This window comes from Myodes glareolus, chromosome 3, assembly GCF_982192425.1.
Source record: "Myodes glareolus chromosome 3, mMyoGla1.1, whole genome shotgun sequence".
In the NCBI taxonomy this organism is placed as follows: Eukaryota; Metazoa; Chordata; class Mammalia; order Rodentia; family Cricetidae; genus Myodes; species Myodes glareolus.
In genome coordinates this window covers 31,871,566-31,894,173 of record NC_142028.1, presented here as the reverse complement: position 1 = coordinate 31,894,173, position 22,608 = coordinate 31,871,566, and the positions used below count along the sequence as shown (strand labels likewise).

The window sequence follows — 22,608 nt, the reverse complement described above, 5'->3', positions numbered from 1 at the left end:
AAAATAACCAGGCCCAGCCTGTGGCTATCAGGACTACTCCACCCACCCTGGTCTGGGCACAAGGACAGGACAAAGTGTCTGCATTGCGTTACACTCAGCAATTCATTTTGAGTAACTGAAACCTCTCCTTATACCTCTGCTGTTCTCCCAGAGCATCCCAAGCTTTCGACAAAGCCCCCACCTCAATTTTATCCTGATTACCTGTTCATACACGAATGTCTAAAGAGGTGCTAAACTGCAGACGGTGGGGTATGCCCATGTCACTCACAGAAGTATTGCCCACTCCCAGCCTAGCATCCTTACAACATAAAGCCATAGCAAGCATGCATAGGACAAGCAGTTTATGTATATGTTTAAATACCTTAAACATAAAGGTATTTGGCATACAAGTAACAAAGAACTACTTCCTCTTCACAGGAGAATGACCAGGATAGGTTTCTCTCTCAACTTAGATTAAACATCACCTGTTTGTATTTTTTTTAAAGGAAGTTTACCTTTCTGACAGTTCTTTGTCTCCTTTTATAAATCCATACTATTCTTAAGAAAAGCAAATACACCCAAACAGCAGTGTTTGCGATTTTTAATGGGTGCATTAGTGCTAGAGATCTTAGCAAGAGCCTTGCCAGTATCCTGGGCCATGGGGTAGAGATGCAGGAACCACTCCTGGGAGTCTCCATTACACAGCCAGGGTCAAAGCACTGACTGGGTGAGAACTGCTTATTAGCACCAGGAAATGTGGCAACATTCGCCCTTATGTCCTCAAACCACCTCAAAGAAAACAAAGGACAATACTACATCAGGCATTATCTGTAGAGAAAGCTCGGCTGCCTCTGGACTCTTAAATCCTGCTCTGAACGCCTCATATTTTATGATTATATCAAAACACTTCAAGTGTGCTAAAGAGCTCTTTGAGCAATTCTCACAATAGCCACAGAAATAAATGCTGTTATCGTCTTATCACAGATAAGAACTAGTGTGGTTTCTGAATTCCTCCTGTGAGAGCAGAGACAAAAATCTCCTGAGGCTGAGTCCCCGTCAACAGCCACACCTCCTAAAGCAGCCACCACCGTCCCTGAAAATGCCAGTCTTGCAGCAACTTATTCCTGCAGATCACTATTTGCACTTTTGTGTCATAATCCTGACCCAAGGTCCCTAATGACGTCACAGATAAAGCAGAGTCTAGAGATGGTGACCATAAAAAAAAAAAAAATCCCAGCCATTAGTAAACTAAGAACGAGAAGCAGTGCCTCTGCCTTTGCCTTCGTGTATTTCGAATACTATTGATAAACTCCTCATTTTTGTTCTGGAAATCATACTGCCCTCTTGTCCAGGATATAAATCTTGCTATTACTGGGGGCAATGGTCAATAGCTTAATATGTATGTAGCCCTAGCTTTGTAATGTGTTCTTCACACTCTAAACCCTTCACAGACATTGTGCCTCTTAGTTCTCCTAACAGATGCTGAAGTGGGGAGCAGCACTAGCTCTCTTTTATACTGAAGAAACCGAGGGCCAGTGCTGCAGAGCCCTCCCAAGGCTACACAACTAGGAGATAGGGCCAAGGTCTAGGCCTGGCTCCTTTAGGGCTCAAAGAGTGTTTGTGGAGATTGTTTCAAAGAAGAACATTACATTGTACAAATAAATTCTCTGTAGTTTGAGGAGATTGAAGGAATTCCAAATCCCAGAACCACCAGTCAACTGAGGTTACTCAGAAATATTTCAGTAAGGTAGCTCCCAATCACAAGACCAAAAATAGCAGTAACTTAAGTGGTGCCAAGGTAGAAATACAGGACAGACAAATTACAGCATCTCTCCCGGGAGGATCTAGACTTTTCTTTTTCTGGAACTTCATCATAGCAAATACAACCTTCTCTTACCACCAGGGATGTCTCTGCCCCCTTCCTTCTTTCAAACTTCCGGTACTTTCCTATGCATCAAACTAAATTTCTAATTATATATTGTAGGTTTTGGTTTGTTTGCTTTCCATGTGTGCTAGTCTTTGCAATCTCAACTAGATTTTCAATTCCTTGAGAATAGAAACTGGGATTTTGTCAGCCTTTTAATTTATTGTTTGTTCACACACACACACACAAATTGTCTCCTGGGAATGTATCCTGGGAAGGTACAACATTATCAGCCTCATTGATTTGCTTGAATGATATAGACCAAAAACTTCTTCTGAAAAGATCCAGACAGTAAATACTTAGCATAGCATATGGTTTCTGTCCTCAGTGCCATTGTTGTGAGGTGAAAGGCATAGACAAGACAGTGTTATGGCTGTGTCCCAGAAAAATTTGCTTCACAAAACAGAAAAAAAGACAGATTGGGCCTGTGGGCTCTCATAGGTGAACCCAACACAGACTATTAGTAATGGGCTTAGAAGACTAACCAGTCTCTGCTCTGCACTTTGCAGGCAGATTCTCTACCTGCCCTTTAGCCCTCTGGCACACAGATTCTCAATGTTTTCAGGTCCGAACTTCTGACTAAAACATGTCATTTCCAAAAGCTTCTCACCTTAAACTTAAGTTCAATTCAGTACAATCTTTCCACCCCCTGGGTAGAATCCTGAACACTGAGGGAAGGGGTGAAGATGACCTACTTAAGGCTGAATGCTCCAAAGTTTCTCATTCTCCAAACACTGTCTATCTGTGAATCTCTTTGTTAATTACCAATTACTTCAAGGAGCTGCTCTTCTGAGGGTTGAGCAATGTTCTGATACGTGGATATAGAGGTATATCATTAGGAGTCATCTTATTGTCAAGTTCCTTTATCAGGATACTAAGGGTAGGTTTTCTCCTAGGCCCACAGACATTTAGTCTCAGGTTTTCAAGGGCTTTAGCAGTGTGAGGCATGGGTCCTAGCCGACGAAGTGCCCCTTAAACCCAGTCAAAGTGGTTGGTTACTTCTATAAAGTCTGTGCTACTATTGCACCAGTGTGCTTGGGGCCAGGTCTCTGTGGTAGGTTGTGGGGTTTATATGTGAAGGAGGGGACAGAAAGATTGCAAGAGCTAGAGGGGGTAGATGACTCCAAGGAAACCATGTCTTCCAGACAAAGCAGGGTTGATTGATGCACGCGTGAACTCACACCGACTGTGATGGAGTGAACAAGGTCTGTACAGGCTCAAAACAGACAAATTCCCAACACCAGGAAGAGGAAGTGGACACACAATCTCTAACCAATAACATGTTTGAAATTGATACACAGAGGGAAAATCAATTTTCTCCAATGGTGTGTCACTGTGTATCAACTACACCCTAGGGTACCCTGCTCCCAGGAGTAGTTGGCCAACACAGAACAAAACTTCCTGTTCTTTGAGGATTTTCCCCTAGTGTTGTTTTGTCTCGTGTGTATTGTTTTATTTTGATTTGATACTTTTGTCTTCTTGATCTTCACGGTTATTTTTGTCTATTTTGATTCTTTTTTTTATTATTTGAAAGAGAGAACATGAAATTAGTGGGTAGGGAGGAAGGAAAAATCTAGGAGGGGTTGGCGAAGAAATTATACTATGAAAATTATTATATTATGAAAATATAATCAAAATATATCAAGAAAACTTAAATTAAAAATGTATTTAAAAGTTTAGTTCAATACATACAATACTGCAAGTTCAATTTCCTTCAGCCTTTACACATCCATTTAAAAAAGAGAGAAATTAAGCATAAGAGAAAGCTACCGCAGGAGGCTGTTCCTGTGTGTGTAATTAGGAAACTTGCCCGCAGCCTCCTCTTTCCTAATGCTCTTACATACTGCAGGCCAGTTGGAATATGTGTTCACCTGGATCGACCATCTGGAGAGAAGGTGGGTCTTCCTGGTAACCAGCCCCTCAGTGCCTGGCAAAAGTAAACATTTCTTCCTCTCCGCAGTAGCTGCTTTTCCTTGAGAATAAGGAAACACAAAAGCAGAAGAGGAGTCCTCTTCTCGTCCAAAGCTCACAGCCTCAGTTCTGGAAGGCAGTGAAATACCGTGAATGCCACCCTAACCTAATTTTGCTGTGATGTTTCTGCAAGCAAGTTATTCGACCCTGTTTCTAGACTTAGCTAGGTCTCTATAAAATTTGCTATGTATTTGATACACATAGAAGGCATGAAATAGAAAACCACAGAATTGGAAGCTGGGAAGGAGACATGGAACTCCTTTATTCCACACAGAAGCAAGCAGACATGCCCAGAACTGTATTTGCTCAAATCAGATTGTCATTTGAAAGATCCCTACATGGTGTTACGATAACAGGCCAATGTGAAGAACAATCCAGTAACGACCCCCCACCCTCCCCTCTGTCCTGGACAAGACTCCTACATGCAAAACCAGCCACACTGAATAGCATCTTCAGTGACACATGTAATTTCCCAGGCACAGGGGTCTACCTGGAGACCTTCCATGGCACACTAAGCATAAAGCAGGAACACTTGTCTTTTACAGTCTCAACCCACCCTTTCCTCACCATTTCCTTCTTCTTGGTAATCAAGCAATCGTCAGCTGTAACCAAAATCAAGGGTATGAACTGTCACCATTGGGTCTTAGCATTTTAAGCCAATTATCTTTCCAGGTAGAATTAGAGGCACACCCTCACATCTCAGAACTCAAAGAATGTCATGGTAGAGATTCTGAACACCAACTAAATCTTCACTTGAACTCCCGAAAACTGACATTAAGATTACTGACATTTATGAAGCTGATGAAGAGAGACCAAGGGTTATCAAAACGGAGTCTGTGGCCATCAAGACGGATCAGCAAAGAGAGGTGCTTGTGCAGAAGTTTGATTGCCTATGTTCTACCCAAGGGTGGATCTCAGATCTCAAGGTAGCAGAAAAAAATGGATGCCCAGCAGATGACCCCTGACCTCAGCACTGCTTTTGAGTTTCTATATTTACGTGTGCACAAACACGTGCGTGCGCACACACACACACACACACACACACACACACACACACACGAACACACTGTGGGGAGGAGAATCAATATAAATAAATAAATAAATTTTAAACAGAGAGCATGTGTGTCTCCACCCTACAGTTTGCATGATCAAGCCTTCTCCAGTTAGGTTGGCAGAAGTCTAGTCGAGAGAGCCGCTGAGACAAGCTAGACAAGTTCTAATTTTCACAGGTTACCTCCTGCCCTGGCCAAAGCCCACCAAACAAGTCTCATTCTTCCTCCATTGCTAGTTTGCCCTTTACTTCTGCCTCTCATATACTTTCCAATACACTCTCTGATATACTTTCCAAGTGACTCGTTCAATCTTGACCCTTTTGTGTAACTTTGCAACAGTGGAATATGGCTCTTAGTGCCCCTTCCATTAAACTTCTGATTAAATACGCTTCTGTTTGTGTCTTCTACCTCGTAGAGATATGGGAAATGTGCTGCCATGGGAATTAGTATGTTTCTTGCCACGTGTAATTTTTTTAGATGGCTTGGGCGTTGGCTTCTTCCTGGTGAGTACTTGAAATAATAACATGATATGCAGATTACATCTCAATGAGGCCACTGTCAAACAGAAGTGGGAACAGGGCTGAACCTGATGATGACGATGACACCAGTGCTATTAACAATAATGATGTCGCTTCCTCCGAAGGAGACTCTGACACTGCAAAGGTTTTCAGGCACATTCCCCCCAGGTGAAGTCATTTATCCTTTGGAAGGAGGAAGTGAGAGATTAGGATCCCTGTGTTGAAGGAGGGTTGCTCACTGCAGGGCATATAGACAGAAATCATTCACAATAGCCAGAAAACAGAAACATCCTAAATGGCCTTCAACTGACGGATAGAAAATGAAAACCTGGCACATGTACTCTATGGAATACTATTTAGCTATAAAGAAAAATGAAATCATGAAACTTGCAGGTAAACGGATGGAACTAGGAAAGATTATATTGAGGGAGGTAACCCAGACCCAGAAAGACAAATGTTGCATGCTCTCTTTCATCTGAGGCTCCTAGCTCCAAATCTTCAAGCATGAGTATGTAACTTGGAGTAACTGCAGAAACCAGGGCAGTTAAGAGGAACCACTGAGGGGAGGGGGGCAATAGAAGGGGGATAGAGGGAATCTAAAGTGATCTAGATACCCTCTTAATTAAGAATGGAATGAAATAAATACATATGAAGGAGGGTAAAATAACAGTTACGGTTCTGAAAAGTCACCAGAGATCATTCTGTTATCTTTCTACCTAAAATACCTACAATACACATAAATAGGTATATAAGTGCACATATGTATACAGTTTAAATGAAATTTTTCCCATCTGAGCTAGCAATGCTACCTCCCCCAAAATCCATAGACTAGTTAACAAAAATCCCAACACCAGCCATAAAAAGCCCTTTTGAGTTGTTCGTCAATATTGTCTAAAAGACTCAAATAACAGTGTAGGCTATTGTCATTGCTCCTGGTTGCCTCCCAGTGTGAAGATAAGTCCCTATCACTGAAAACATCATGTATTTCAGATACAGGACCCAAAGGACCTGAGCTGGATCTGACCTGAAAGCCTTCTCCCCAAGGACCAGCTCACAGGGTATACCATAAGACACCATTTGAACTTCCAAAGGAGAGAAGCAACCAAGCATCCTCAACAAGGAAACTTCTCCTTACAACAGACAGAGACCATTACAGAAAACCACAACCAATCAAAATGCAGAGTTCTGGAGCCCATTCCCAAGGGCTATATCAACAAAACAACTCCACCAAAGTTGCACCTCGAGCTCAGGGCTCACTTCAGAAGAGGGGGTGAACAGAGTGTAAGAGCTAAATGGTCAGGGAATCTGCTGTAAGATTGGGTCTTCTAGAAATGTCAGAGAAGTTACACCCACAAAGCCTCACCAACACAGCTGCACAACTGAACAAGGCTGACACCAATGGGCATGCTGACACAGAAAGGGAAAATCTCGTAGGGCCTCAACCCTAGACACAGAACTGCAGGCAACTAGGAATGTTGAGAGCAGGAGAAATCGTCTTCCCCAGGGAAGAGCACACTAACTGATTATCCAATACCAAATGGTTAGCCCTAAAAACATGTGCTTGCAAGTAACATCTTACAGACTACACAGGTTTTACTTGCATATATAGCATTTTATTATTTGAGCACTGATTATTTGAGCATTGATTTCTTCCTGGTGTGTACTTGACATAATAACATGATATGCATACATACATACACACACACACACACACACACACACACACATAAATATATATCATATAAATACACATATATATCAGCAATTAAAGAAAAAGAAGCTGGGTGGTATTGGTGTACACCTTTAATCCCAGCACTTGGGAGGCAGAGACAGGCAGATTTCAGTAAGTCCGAGTCCAGCCTGGTCTACAAAACAAGTTCCAGAACAGTCAGGACTGTTACATAGAGAGACCCCATCTCGATAAAGCATAAAAGAAAGAAAATAAAAATAAAAAGCAGTCATGAATTTGAGAGAGAGAGCAAGGGAACATGGGAGAGGTTGGAGGAGGAAAAGGGAGGTAAGAAATGATGTAATGATATTATAATCTCAATTTTTTTAAATAAAAGGAAAATATTAAGCTATGTTTTCTTTTGGAGTATGGTTGCTTTCTACTATGAGCCACACACTGAAAACAACCAATAACACATTTATTCAAACTGTTTCTCTCTCTACTGTTCCTGGAATAAAATTGCCAGCAAATTGTGTTTAAGTTACTTTATAATTCCCAGTTCTCAAAGCAGTCTTGAAACACCTCTTTTCCACTACAGCCTAACTTAGAGGTCAATTACAGAACGAAGAAGAAAACAAGAAAGCAGGTTTTTGCATTTGTGTTTTTAAATTATTATGAAAAACAAAGCTGGTCATATTTGTATTCAAACATTCATGCGTGCTACAAAGATGTAGACGAAAGTTTCTGTTTTACCTGGCTCCACAACGATTCAGTCCCAAATAAACACACAGAGGCTTATATTAATTATAAAGTGTTTAACTTATTGTTTAGGCTTATTACTAACTAACTTTTACAACTTAAATTAACCCATAATTATCATCTATGTTTAGCCACATGGCTTGGTACCTTATCTCGATAAGACAGTCTCATCTTGCTTTCTCTGCATCTAGCTTGCAACTGTGTCTCTGCCGAAAGAGAATTCTTTTTCCAGAATTCTCCTAGCCTGGTCACTCTGTCTATACTTCCGGCCTGGCTACTAGTGAATCAGCATTTTATTAAACCAATATGAGTGACAAATCTTTAAAATATACAAGAGTATTATCCCACAGAATTCCTCCTTTTTTTTTAACATAACAAGAACCCTGAATCTAATCTCCTTCGCTTAGCTTTTTTCCTTACTATTATCTGTAACAATTTGTGCCAACATTCTAAATAAAGACAAACATCCATAATCCATTTTGGGGGAATGTAGGCATAGTTTTCTAGGATACTTTCTGCTTATTGGGGGCACTGGTAATCTTTGGGTGACCCTGAGAAAATTTAGAATCATGCTCAAATCCTGACTGGAGTGTTCTGTGAGACTGGATCACCTCAACCAGTCACCTTGAAACTGTTCTGGATGTAGAACTCAGAGGAAACTGAAACAGAGGTACTCTGAGACATTGGATCATCTGGGTCATCCACTCCTATCAGAGAATTTTCAGGGAGTCTTACTTTTCAGGGGGTCTTCCTGGATCTAACCTGATTTTTTTTCAACTCAGAATGAATCCACAGACTCTCATTTCCTGTGGAAATAAAAGCAGAACCTCTTTCCCAAAAGTAGCATATCTTTTGACTTAAATTTTGAAGTCAAGGTATTTTTAAAATATATAGGTTGGTTTAATCCAACAGCATTTATAATCAAATGTCTTTTAGCAGATGTTGCTCCTTCCTCAGCAGTCAAACAATTCTAAGACAACACAATAACATACAGTATCCAGACACTCTGTGTATTTTTCATGTTTATGTGACTTTTTTATTACTCTATTTCTTTTTAAAGAACTTTCTATGTCCTTTTTCTTTTCTTTCCCAAGCCTAATTACTTTTTTTTTAACACACTGCAACCTGTTTAGAGGGTTTTTTCATCTGAATCTGTCTTTACTATATTTTTCTATCTCTTTCTGACCACATGAGTCTTTAATCTGTTAAATGGCGTGCTGGGATTAAAATAGAAGTTTTGGCAGCGGGCTCAGCTCCATTCCTTGGCTTCCTGAGAGTCTAACTTCATGAAGGAGGTACTGGCAGGAGCCACATTTATTGCCACAACTCCGTGGAGTTTCTGGTCCATGCCACCACCAAGAAGCGTGCCACCAGCTTCTCATAAACACCACTGAAGTGTTTGGTAGCAGGGCCTCTGAAAAGAGCTGCGAGGTTTTTGCCACTAAGCCTCTCTTAAAGGAGCTGCACCTCTGCTTGCCTCTAGCAGACAGAGTATACCGGAGACAAAGCTGCTACCAAGAAACTGCACTTAACTCTCTTCTTTTGTGTCTAGAATCCTTATCAAGCTCTCTCAGGTTTTATGTGGAAGTAGCTGCCCCACGTTGGGTGACATTTGTAGACAAAAGTTTCTGTCCTGCCTGGTCCTACAACCATTCAGTTCCAATCAAACACACGGAGGCTTATATTAATTATAAACTGTTTGGTCTATTGTTCAGGCTTATTACTAACTAGCTCTTACAAGTTAACCCACAATTCTTATCTATATTGCCACATGGCTTGGTACCTTTTCTGTGAGGCAGTCTCAGCTTGCTTCCTCTGCCTCTGGCTTGTGGCTGTGTCGCTGCCTTTCCCTATTTTAGACTCCCCCTAGTCTGGCCATCCCACCTCTATTTCCTGTGTGGCCACTGGCCAGTTAGCATTTTATTAAATCAATATAAGTGACAAATCTGTACAGTGTACAAGAGCCTTATCCCATAGCACAGAAACAATTTTTATATTTGTATTTTCAAACAAATTTATCATTTTCTATTTACCTTGTTGGATTATGTGGCCAATTTTGTCTTGTCACCACACTGGTATAAATATCCCAGACACAGACACTACCTTTTATCATTCTACATACTTATTTTGAATTGCAGTATCTAACCCCAGAGAACAAAGTTATGGCACATATTTATCTCATAATGACAATTACAAGATAATCACAAAACCTGAAGGTACACTGTTAGCCTGCAGCATCAGGCTGAGGACTATGGATCCTGGCTGCATCATACCCTGCAGCTCTATGGGGCTGACAGAAACAGAGAGGATGTGGATTAAAAGGTCTTTGTTCAAACTTGTCCTTTGCTGACCTCAAGCCTACAATGTAGACAGGAGCACTGATAAACTGGTTCTAAATATACCGGTTATTCAAACAGAAATATACAGACACATGGCAGCACTTTAGGAGACCAAACTTTGAGCATTTAGGAGAAACAAAAAAATGATGTTCTGTGGGCCAGAGAGATGAGCAACCTGCCAGTGCTAAAGTCATTTTGACATCATTTGGGTTTTTCTTTTTCCAAATGTGGTTTCTGATATTTAGGGTTTATAAATGATTTGAGAAATTATAAACAATATAAACAAAAACCCTTTCCATCTCTTCCTATATCCCTCATATTTTAACTCCAAAAGATGAGAATTCACTGCAGTATGCTCCTTTATCTCAGTTTCGATTTCAATGTTCTGTAAATCCAGGGCTCTTTAAAAACAGATGCTTACTGTAGAAAGGCAGCTAATTCAGGTTTTGTTCAATAGAGTGAGCGTTTTCTAGATTTCTATTATGCACAAGACTTGGACCAAGTGGTACAGAGACAACAAAGGGCATAAAAAATAAACACATATGGAATAATATGAAATTGGTAGCTATTTGCTCCATCTGTTTATTTGTAAAGAGACTCTAGGCTAGGTTTGTGCAAGTGCAGAGACTGTTTTTAAGCTTTCTGTAACAATTCTCTTTTCTCATGGTAATTCCTATTTTAACCTTTTTAGAATTAGAATTATATATATTTCATATAAATACATTAATAGCTCTAATTCAGGACCTACTAAGTTAAGTGCCACAAGGAAAATGACAATGGGGTACATGAAGCTTTCAAAGGCAGAGAGAGTTCCACTGAGAAATAGGCTGTGAGTGAGCATTCTGGGAAAAGGTCATTCAAGGAGAAGGCAAGGACCACAGATGGCAATGTGCGAGGTGCTCGGGTAAAAACTGCCAGGCACAGGATGGTTGAGCAGAGATGTGGTGCCTCCTTCATTAATCCCAGCACCAGACAAAGACAACAAGCAAATATTTCATGAGATTTACCTGTGTGAATCTTTAAGCAAGTGGCGGGATGCTCTTTTTATTCCCTGTGAGGGGAGGCCTGGGAATGTCATGGTGCTGAACAAGTCATGGGGAAGGGATGAATGGATTTCAAACAGTGTGCTCTCTGTAGGAGCCCTGTGATTGTGGCCATGTTGATCACTCAGGTGATAAAGCCTAGATGTTTTTATGACTATTTCTGGTATGACAAAGCAGTGATTCTCAACCTGTGGATTGTGACTCTATGGGGATCGAATGGCCCTTTCACACGGTTGCCTAAGAACACCAGAAAACACAGACACTTACATTACGATTCATAACAGTAGCAAAATTACAGTTATGAGATAGCAACAAAATAATCCTATGTCTGGGGGTTCCTGCAACATGAAGAACTGCATTGAAGGGCCTCAGCATTGGGAAAGCGGAGAATCACTGCTGTAAGGGCTCCTGAATGGCCTGACTGCTCTGTTCACAGATGTGAAATAAAGACAAATTCAGACAAAACTAAACCTCTGAACGGGACACAGTATGTTTAAAAATTGTACATAGGCTTGGGAGAGAGGAAAAAGAATATAGACGGTTATAAAAAGAAATTAATAGTTTAAAAATAAGACAAAGCCTTTAAAGATACAGTAAAAGTAATATAAGAGTACAGGTAGTCATAGACAAAAGAAGTAAGTAAAAATAAGCCACATAAAGAAGAAATGTACACAGAGAGTCTAGATAACACATATCATTGGGTTTTATTTTGAATTTTTTAACTGCAGAGAGACATTTGATTCTTGGGGTTGCTAAACTAAACCAAGATGTATATTTTAAAGGTTTCTTGACTTCAAACTTTGAGTCTAAGGATATGTTACTGTGGAAAACAAATTCTGCTTTTGTTTCCACAGAAGATGAGCACCTGTGGGTTCCTTCCAGGTTGATGTGGTTTGATGGAACAAGACCTCACAAAAGCTCTCCATGAACCTTAAAAATACTTTTCCCAACAAACAGCAGGAAACAGTTTGGAGAAAACTATGCCCAAATTCCCGAAATGATTGTTTATAAATGTTTATTTTTGTTTTAAAAGTATTGGTTATAAATAGTTAATGGTCACAGCCAAATTCTAAAAACAAAAAGAGGAAGATATGGTATAGAGATGAATACTTTGCATTGGTATGGATCTTGGCTTATTGATAAAGATTTGAGGTTGATTTTGTTACTCTGTGTATATGTATATTTCTACTTTTGTTTAAGGTATTGTGTTTGTGCAACCATTTAAAAACTTTAATCCCAGCCTGCTGGAGACAAAGAGAGATAGGCAGATCTCTATGAGTTTAAGGCCAGCCTGGTCTACAAGAGCTAGTTCCAGGACAGGCTCCAAAGCTACAGAGAACCCTGTCTTGAAAAACAAAACAAAACAAAAATGTAATGTATAATTTAAGATTGCAGCTTAATAGATAGTCATTTTTAATAGTCAAACTTGTAGTCATGTTAGGTTTTCTAAATGTATGGAGATATATTTCAGGTGCATAGTTCAAACCTTTCAAATAACTGCAGAATATGTCTTATTATTTAAAAGGTTTTAAGAACTTAGACTTTTCTCGACAGTGAGACATGTCTGTTTCTGGCAGCACCAATTACTTGAGAATGGTTAATGGACATCGAAGAAACCCATTATGAAATTTGCCTTCACTCTGACAAAGTTAGCCATCTAGGCAAGAAACTGTCCTTGCCTAGACTGCTTAATGGCATGCTGTATAAATTGGACATGCAGGACCCACAAAAAAAATGACTGCTGAACTTGCCAATAGAAGGTGAGATGGTCCTTCAGGGTTCCTGCTTCGTGAAAGAGTCTCCCAGACATTCTGCAGAACACAGATGAAAGTGACTGACAAACTGCCAATACAGGCAAAACAGTCTTTCAAATTTCCTGATTCGTGGAAAAGACTGCTGGAGACTATGGACCTGTAGGCTGAATACAGATGCCCCAATATTACAAAAGAACTTTGGGTGACTGTCCAGGCAGCAAGATGTCTCTGTCAATTCTAAAATTTTGTGCCACACCAACTCCAGTGTCGTCTGTGTGCCATGACATATGTCATTATGCTGGACGGGAGCTACGTGTCCCATGGGACCAGGCTCCCTGGAGGTCAAGAGCAGATGGCCCGGTATTGGCGGCCCTTGAGGCATAGACAGGTTTCTCGATTAGTTGGCTATGCAGGATATGGGTTTTGCACAATCTCTTTCATAATAATGATAATCTTTATATATACAAGACAAGGATTATCTCTTCAGGAACAGTTCTGGGATAGGGAAGCACAGTACGGGAATGTATAAGACTACAGCATAACCTTTGTCATACATGGGGTGTATGATGAGCAAGGGAATAGATGGATTAATGTTTATGGACAAAGAGTATTATACTATACTTTGATTTTATGGATAGGCTTGCTAGATTCCAACCCCCATGGTGTCTGCTGCATTAGAAGGTACTAAATAGTATATTTCAGCAGATGCAGAGATCTGATTAGGCATATTTGGTCACTAGATGAAATGAAGAAAGGGTTAGAAAGAGGAAGGGCCATGATAGCGATAATGAGACAGAAACTTTCTATTCATAAGACCATTTGTCTGAGGTTTACGTTCCCAAGGACAAGATTTCCTCTTCTAAGGATGCTTTATGTCTAACATATGACAATATGCTTTTATTATAATATTGCTGATGTGACTAAAAGAAGCTTTCATACTGTGCCAACCAATGATATATGACCTTCTGATTTGTTCTTTGTTTGAATACTATATAATGAAAACATGAATTCAGCAAAATCGCAGCAGATTCCAACCACTCTCTTGTGTGTTGTGTCTGTCTGTCATTTGCTGAACTTGTGCCTTCCTGTGTACCAAGACCCTGCTTCTCCCACGGTCTGAGTGGCTCCCCTGAGCCAGTCTGTGGCAGTTTTGGAAGTTGCTTACAACATACTTCCTGTTTACTCAGGTAATATTATATTCTTCTGGGGTCCTTAATGGAGTTGAAGACAGATAGTTAGTTTTCCTTGGTTATGATAAAAGATAAATTAGATATACAACTTTAGATTCACATACATCTAAACGCCAAGATAGGACTGATGGGCCAGGTGGTGGTGCTGCATGCCTTTAATCCCAGTACTCGGGAGGCAGAGGCAGGCAGATCTCTATGTGTTCATGGCCAGCCTGGCCTACAAGAGCTAGTTCCGGGACAGATTCCAAAGTTACAGAGAAACCCTGCCTTAAAAAAAACAAAAGAAAAAAAGATAGGATAAATAATATTTTTCTTAATTTTCCAAATATAAATGGACAAGATATTGTAACTATAACTCAGGGCAGAATAATAGTTTTAGTGAAAACTAAACTGAATGGTGGGAGAAAGAAGGCAGAGTCAGGGAGATGTCATGTAGATGCCAAAGGAGAAAGATGCCACTGGAACCTTACTGGTAGGTCACAGCCTCATGGTGATACACAGATTAATAGAAATGGGTTAATTTAAGATGTAAGAGCTACAATCGTACCACAAGGACAGGTGCTCAACTATGTTCATAGCAGCATTATTTGTCATAACCAGAACCTGGAAACAACCTAAATGCCTCTCAACTGAAGAATGGATAAGAAAATGTGGTACATTTACACAATAGAGTACTACACAGCAGAAAAAAATAATGACAACTTGAAATTTGCAGGCAACTGGAGGGATCTAGAAAGTATCATATTGAGTGAGGTAACCCATACCCAGAAAGACAAATATCATATGTTCTCACTCATAAGTGGCTTTTACACATAAAGCAAAGAAAAACAGCCTACAGTTCACAATCCTGAAGAACTTAGACAACAATGAGGACCCTAAGAGAGACAGACATGGATCTAATCTACATGGGAAGTAGACAAGATCTCCTAAGTAAACTGGGAGCATAGGAGAGGGTAGAAGGGGAGGGGAGAGAAAGGAAGGGGAGTGGAGAAAAATATATAGCTCAATAAAAACAATTTAAAAAAAGAAAAAAGTTGTAAAGCTAACTACGAATACGCTGAAGCTATTGGCCAACCAGTGTTGTAATTAATATAGTTTCTGTGTGATTATTTGGGTCTGATTGGCTGGGAAACCAATGAGCAGTCTCTGTTTGCAAGCCATATTGAGACTCACAAGACACTGGGCTTCATGCACTGAGCAACTACCAGGTTCTCTGCCTTCCAGGTTTCAAACAACTGTTATTACTGTTTTCACATAAGCTGACTTTATAAATCACATACATGTGCACACACATACACGCATACATGCACTCATCCTATCCTACCTGCTCTCCCCATTTAGAGAACCTTGACTAATATGATATTATTTCATGGATTTTTTAGTTAAATATCAGATGCCACTTATCCAGACTTCCTTTCCTGTGACTGTGACAAAAGGAACTCAAGGGGAATTGGATTTATTTCACCTCACGGTTCCAGGACAAGTGGTGGAGAAATCACAGTGCCGGGAGTCTGGAGCAGTTGGTCACATCTCACGTAAAATTGGGGAACAGGGAGAAATGAAGGTCTGGCTCATCTTCTCCATCTTCTGTAGCCCAGGATCTCAGCCCAGCGAAAGATGCTGACTGCCACTCTTTCCATCCCATGGACCTCTTCAAGATAACTTTCCACAAGCGTGCCCAGAGACTGACCTAGGTAACACTACACAAGTGTGCTCAGGAGTATCTCTCTTGGGTGATTCCGGAGCCTGTCAAGTTGACAATTTACACTAACCATTGCACTGATATAGAAATGTCTGTACTGGGTCCGTCTGCCAACAAGCCTCAGGCCCAGTTTTAAGACTTCTGGAAGGTCCGCTGTACTCTCCTACACTGGGAGGCTAAACTTATATTTGATAGGACTGACAATTCAAAATGGAGTTTAACCAAGAATGTCAATAAAAAGAAAATTTTAACTATAAAAATTATATTGTCATTTATTGCTTTGAGAGGCCACTTACACTCCTATTTCTGCCAATTAGGCCAGAATTCATAAGTGTGGCTTTAGGATTTCTTAATGCAAAGCAAATGGTTCTCAACCTTTTAGTCTCAAGGCTTTATACTTTATAAATTATTAAGGATACTCTCAAAGAGGTTTCCTTTTTGAGAGTTATGTCATTGTTCTGTAATTAAAGCTGATAACTACAAAGAATTCATTCATTTATAATAAAAGTAGAATGGGTTGGTGAGTTGGCTCAGTGGAAAAAGTATTTTTCACACAACTTGAAGGACCTAAATTCAGAACCCCAGAACCCCTACAAAGTCAGATATGGAAATGCCTCTCTGTAATTCCAGCACTCTGACGGTGAGTTGAGAGGCAGAGGCAGAAAAATCCCTTGTAGTTTGTGGGCAAGCTAGCTTGATGTACAGTGGTGAACAAGGTAGGAGACAAGGATTGCCACTGAGGTCATCCTCTGATCTATACATACAGGCCATGCACACACACACACATACACACACACACACACACACACACACACACACACAGGCACACATATACACTACACACACATCATACACACATACAGACAATATTATTTTAAAGAGTTCTTTTTAGTTTGTGGATATTTGTGGTTTGCCTGTGTGTATGCATGTTCACTGCACACCTGGTGCTTGGAGGCCAGAGATGGGCTTGAGGTCCCATCCGATTGGAGATACAGACTGTTGTGAGTTTTCAAATGTGGATGCTTGGTATCAAATCTGGGTCCTCTGAAAAGCAAATGTGCTCTTAACTCTCAGGCCAGGCCCATGCCTCCATTTTTCTCTGTATCCCAATCACTTGTATTAAAGGCATTGCTTTAAATTAAAAAAAAAAAACTAGGGTGCTAGCTCAGAGAGAGAGTCCATCTCAAAAGACAAGGCGGCAGACAATCAAGGAAGGTACCCAATGTCAACTTTTGCCTTCCCGACACATTCATATGTACCTGCACACACATATAAATACATGTACATGACCACACATACTCAAGTAAATGAAAAAGAATAAGCAGGGAGAGGTTGCAAGATGGAGACAGGAGGATCAGGAGTGCAAGATCACTTGACTATATAGTGAGTGTTAGATTAGCATTGGCTACATAAGCCCGTCTCAGTGAAAACAACAGAAAGCTATTAAATATAGATATGATTTATGAAAAATAATTATCTTCTCATAACAAAGGGAGTAAAATAGTATACATTTTTTAAAAATATCTTTCCTGTCTGGCTTAGAAGACACTGAGATTGTATTTGTTTTGGCCCACAACTTGCTGTCACATATATTTTCTTTCACATATATGAACAAGTCCTGGCCTCGGGGACATCTTTAATGCTGTTTCCAGGTAAGTATGAATATTCTTTGATGATTATCTTAGCTAGGACTTTTATTGCTGCGAAGAGACACCATGACCCTGACAACTCTCATAAAGGAAAGCAATTATTATGGTGGCTTGATTACAGTTAGGAGTTTTAGTCCATTACCATCAGGGCAGGAAGTAGGCAGAATGCAGGCAGACGTGGTGCTGGAGTTGAGAGTCCTTACTTACATTTTGATCAAAGACAACAGGAAGTGAACTGAGATACTGGGTAGCATCTTGAGCATACATGAGACCTCACAGCCTGCCTCCACAGTGACACACTTTCTCCAACAAAGCCACACCTACTCCTACAAAGTCACACCTTCTAATAGTGCCACTCCCTTTGTGGGGCATTTTCTTTCAAACCACGACAATGACATATCAAAAAATTGCAAATTGTAGTTTCTTGAAGGTTATCTGGAGTCCTATCTATCACCTTCACATTCTGTAATTCACTGATGTCTATTGATCCACCTTGACCTTGAATGGATCTCTTACCTATACATGATTTTGTGACACCATTTTATTATCTGAAAAACATTGAGTCACTGAACTGAGAGATAAATATCTTTCAAATGTCGATCGTTTCCATTAGACAGTAATTTTTTAAAAGTGCACTCATTAATATCACCACTGATCTCATCAGAAAAGATTTAAGTATTGAGACACTGTCAAGGTCTTGACCCGTTTCTTAAAATTAATCTCAAGAATTATCTTTGGCAACAATAAGTATCCCTGTTTTCTTGGAAGTGACAAGAAAATCTTAGTTTTGAAAAAGTCTGTTCAGAGCCAAGTGGTAGCAGCATGTGCTTTTAATCCCTGCACTCGGGAGACAGAGGCAGGGATGGTCTCTGAGTTTAAGGTCAGATCGGTCTATAGAGTGAGTTCCAGGACAGCTATGGCTACTCGGAGAAACCCTGTTCTGAAAAAAAAATAGAATTTTTTAAAAAGCAAAAGCCTGTCCAGTGTCTATCTGAATAACCAAAGTGTACTCATCTTTCTCTCATACTAAACAAATGTCCTGTGGAAGTAAAAATAAAACCCCTGGGCTAGCTGGTAGCACACCCCAGTAATCCTAGTACTGGAGACCCCAAGGCAGGAGTGGGGTAGGTTGAAGCTCTCCATGACTACATAGCTTGACTCTGTCTCAAGAAACAAGCCTCCCTCCGAAATCAACAAAAACAGTATAACTACAAATTCAGCCCAACTCAAGCACAGAACATTTTTCCTAGAGGCAAGTATGGCGTGCGACGGTGGTTTTTATCCACACTTTCTATTTGTTCCCTTGCATTATTTTAAAAAGCATACCCAGGGGTTGAATTTCAACCGAATTATTAGTTTCGTCAAGTGACACCTGGCTTCAGCTGCTTGTCGTTTTCCAGTGAACGCACAGCAGCAAAAATACACTGACTGGTGGTACAGTTTGGGGCCTGCGTTAGGTCAGTGTTGGTGCACACATCACACGTCTCAGCATTGTCATGGACAATCTTAACATTGCAGGCCTCTGAGAGTCTCAAGAAATCCCTCAGGGATTTGGGGGCGCACCCTTTAAGAATTCCCAGAGTTGTTCTTTTTGGAGTTATTATCTTTGATTGGGTTTTGTATCAAAGAGTCAAAGAAGAGCTAACTAAGCCAAGGCGTGGGCCACATCCAAGAAGGAACGCACTCTGCTCAAAGGCTCCTGTAGGAAGAAATAGCGGAAAAAACCGGCTTCAGAAAGCCGGCCTGGGCTTCTCGTTGCCAAGGCGACGATCCTCCGCGAGAGGGACGGCCGTCGATTGGCGAAGCCTAGCTTGGGTCCCCAAGAGCCGGAAGGTCGCCCAGCAGCGGTCGCTCGCTCGGCGGTCGATTGAGGGGGCTTCGCGGAGGCCGGGCAAGAGGGCGGGTGGGAAGATGGCGACTAAAGCCGCCGGTGGGCTGCCTGGGAAGGGGCATGATATCAGCCTGGCGGCCCTGCAGCGCCACGACCCCTACATCAGTCGCATCGTGGATGTGGCCAGCCAGGTGGCTCTGTACACTTTCTTCCATCGGGCCAACAAGTGGGTGCGTGCGGACGCGGCGAACACGCGGACGGCGGGGCGGGGAAGGGGCGGGGGATGCTGGGCTCGGTTGGGCGGGCGGGGGGCGCGATCCTGGAGGAGGGCGGTCGACCTGATCCACAGTCAGGTGGGGAAGACGGATCCAGAAGGTGTGGCTGGCGACACTGCGAGCCCGTCTCTGGCCTCGAGACCGGAAGACAGAAGCGCTCGGGCAGCGGAGGGCAGAGCGGAGCCCCGTGCCTCGCTGATGGGGAGAAGTCAGGGTCAAAAATCTAGGGCAGGCACCCACCTAAGAGCAAGAAGCTTGCGGGGAATAGAGAGGAATTGGGAATGTATGGGACGCTCCAGACTTTGATGTAGGAGTCCATGGTTGGTAACCTAACCGTTTCGGTGCATTTCACAAGACCGAACCCCATCCTTCAGTAACTGAATGAAGTTTAGTTTCCTTCACAACCTGAGTGGAATTGGAGCAGGAGACAAATTAGTTCTAGCCTAGGTATTATTGAGTCGTATAACTTATAAGCCATACCTTTGAATATAAAGTGTCATTTCCCTCTCTCGCGTGACTTTTGTACCACCTTTATATAACCATCGGTCTTAACGCGGTTCAATGGGGTATGAAGAATAGCTTGCAAGGATTTCAAATGATTTTTTTTTCTTTGCTTTTTTTTTTTTTTCACCAAGTCCGAAACAAATATCACAATCTATGCAAGGAAAACTTTGGTTATTGAGCAAAGTCAGCATTGGGTAGGCTGTACTAGGAACGACCTGGAAACTATGAACACAAAAGGAAAATGAATGCAGCCATGGAGATGGAGCTTGGGTCAGGCACTTGGTTCCATCCCCTGCACTCCTGAAAAAAAGGTCAGGAATTATCAGGATAGTTGCAGAGAATTTATGTCTGTTCTCCTAGTAGCCAAATTCGAAGGGGAAATGTGCAGAGTTCTAATGTTCACGGTTCTGAATATTCCTGGCTCGATTAACTGAAGCTGTTTTTCATGGTCACCAGAGGAAATTACCATTTGGGTCTTTGTGTAATAAAACGTGTATTTATGTGAAGATCCTTTACTTCCCTCTAGAGCAGTGGTTCTGAACTTTCCCAGTGCTGAGCCCCTTAATACAGTTCCTCATGTTGTGGTGACCCACAACAATAAAATTATTTTTGTTGCATCGTAACTGTAATTTTGGTACAGTTATGATCGTGATGAAAATATTTTTGGAAATAGATGTTTGTTTGGGGTCGCGATCCCCTGGTGGAGAACCACTATGACAGGGCCACATAATGCAGTTATTTGGAAGTAATTCTTGTGGTAGTGTAGGACCCAATAAAAGTTCATGGTGTAAGTTAACTCATCACGAGGCTCAGTCCAGAAGACCAGAAGCTATTGAAAGGCACAGTGGAGCATCCTCCCTTGGGTAGCAGGTTTCCTAAAGCCTCTTCCCAGTCCTGTGTGACAGAGACCTTTGCACAGCTTTACAGAGGCATACCAGATCCCCAATGACACCCAGCAACAAATGCTGCATCGAAGGTGTCACAATGCATTATTTACAGGAGTTTTGTTTTCCTGCTTCCTGTACTTGTTTTCTCTAGACAGGGCATAATTTATTCAGTAAAAGGTCATTCTTTCAAAGTACTAATCTTCTAGACTGTGGTTGCCTGGCAAAGAAGAGAGACCTAGTTCAACAACAGAGCAGTGGTTGGTGGGGGGGGAGGGGGCTGTCAATCACATTGTCACTGCTGTCCCCTTGTGCTGTCACTCAGATCTCCTGATGGGAGCCTTTAGAATGTAAACTTAATCAGAAGTATAAGACTGTTCTTCAGAATGGAAGAGAAATTATTGCAAGAAGGCAGGTTGGGTATGAACAGAGGTGTCCTTATTCCATTGGAAATCAACATCAGGTGTTCAAATGAGGCCTGAAGGATGCAGAGGAGGAGTTCCTGTAAGGCCAAGGGACTGCAGATAGAGCGATAGAGTATGTGCTTATTGCATATAACACGTGCATAGCTTGGCTTTAATCCCCAGGGCACACACATAGGCGCACAAAGGATTAAGAGGAGTTTTGTCATGACAAGAATAGGAATTTTAGAACTAAATTTACTTCTTTTTGTCAGGAAAGACTCTTTCCCCCGAAATACCCTATGTATCTTACTTTGCAGTCAATTCTCAGCTGGATTTGATCCCCACCCCCCACCACTCGCTCCCACCCGCCCCACACACACACCAGTGACATTTGACAATATCAGGAAACTTTGAGGATGAGGATGTTGTTCTGCAGAGTAGAAGCAGAGGTGTTGCCAGATGAGCAGGCATGAGTATGGCTAGCCCACACCACGAACAATGCGAAGCTGGAGGCATGTTGTAGAATTGCAGTGTCCCTTATTTCTAGCTAACAACCCTGAGTCCCCCGTGCATCACAGTGGCTGAGCTGAGAGGCACAGTGCATCAGATCAGAACTCTGGACGAGACCTAGACAGCTGTGAAAGAGACGAAGCTGCAGACAGCTTCAGGAAGATAAAGTGGACCCACTTTTTCTTATCTTAGAATATTCAGTAAAACTGAAATTGCTTTCAATTGTTCCAGATGGGTCAACGTATTTACTCCTAATAATTATGAAACAACATTATTTATACTCTTCATTATTTTGAACACTGAACTTTGTGTGTGAGAGAGAGACCTTTATTTTCAGAGTTTAGGCTAAAATAGTCCAGAACTATGAGCTTACAACTTTTAAGTCTGCCTTAATACGAGGACTTGAGGAAAGCTAGTAAAATCCTATTTTACCTATTGCCACACCCTAATTCATTGCTTTGTACAGAAAGGACAAAAAAAAAAAAAAAGCTGCCCTTTAAATTCGACAAAATACATCCCAAAGCTCCTTTTAACCAAGTAAGTAAGAGCTCTTAATTTTTTTTTTTTTCATTGAAAGGTTTGAGTTGCATAAGTCAGTTACCTTTTTAGGGGAGAAGATGAGACAGAAAAGTAAATGAATTGTCCCGATGT

At 41.3% G+C, this 22,608-nt stretch overlaps 2 protein-coding genes across 28 annotated transcripts in view; one reads left to right on the top strand and one right to left on the bottom strand.

Annotated features, from left to right (window-relative positions):
- Positions 1–22,608, bottom strand: part of Cacna1c (calcium voltage-gated channel subunit alpha1 C) — a 656,696-nt gene that overhangs the window by 615,277 nt on the left and 18,811 nt on the right. The window lies entirely within an intron of this gene.
- Dcp1b (decapping mRNA 1B) overlaps positions 19,436–22,608 on the top strand; it is a 41,570-nt gene continuing 38,397 nt past the window's right edge. For 5 of the 7 annotated variants that reach the window (XM_085686988.2, XM_085686989.2, XM_048444415.3 and 2 more), the window contains exon 1: positions 19,436–19,610. In XM_085686988.2, the coding sequence (XP_085543114.2) occupies positions 19,501–19,610 (110 nt within the window). In that variant the 5' untranslated portion in view covers positions 19,436–19,500. The remainder of the gene's footprint in view (positions 19,611–22,608) is intronic. The other 2 variants (XM_085686990.2, XM_048444416.3) reach the window with 1 other exon arrangement.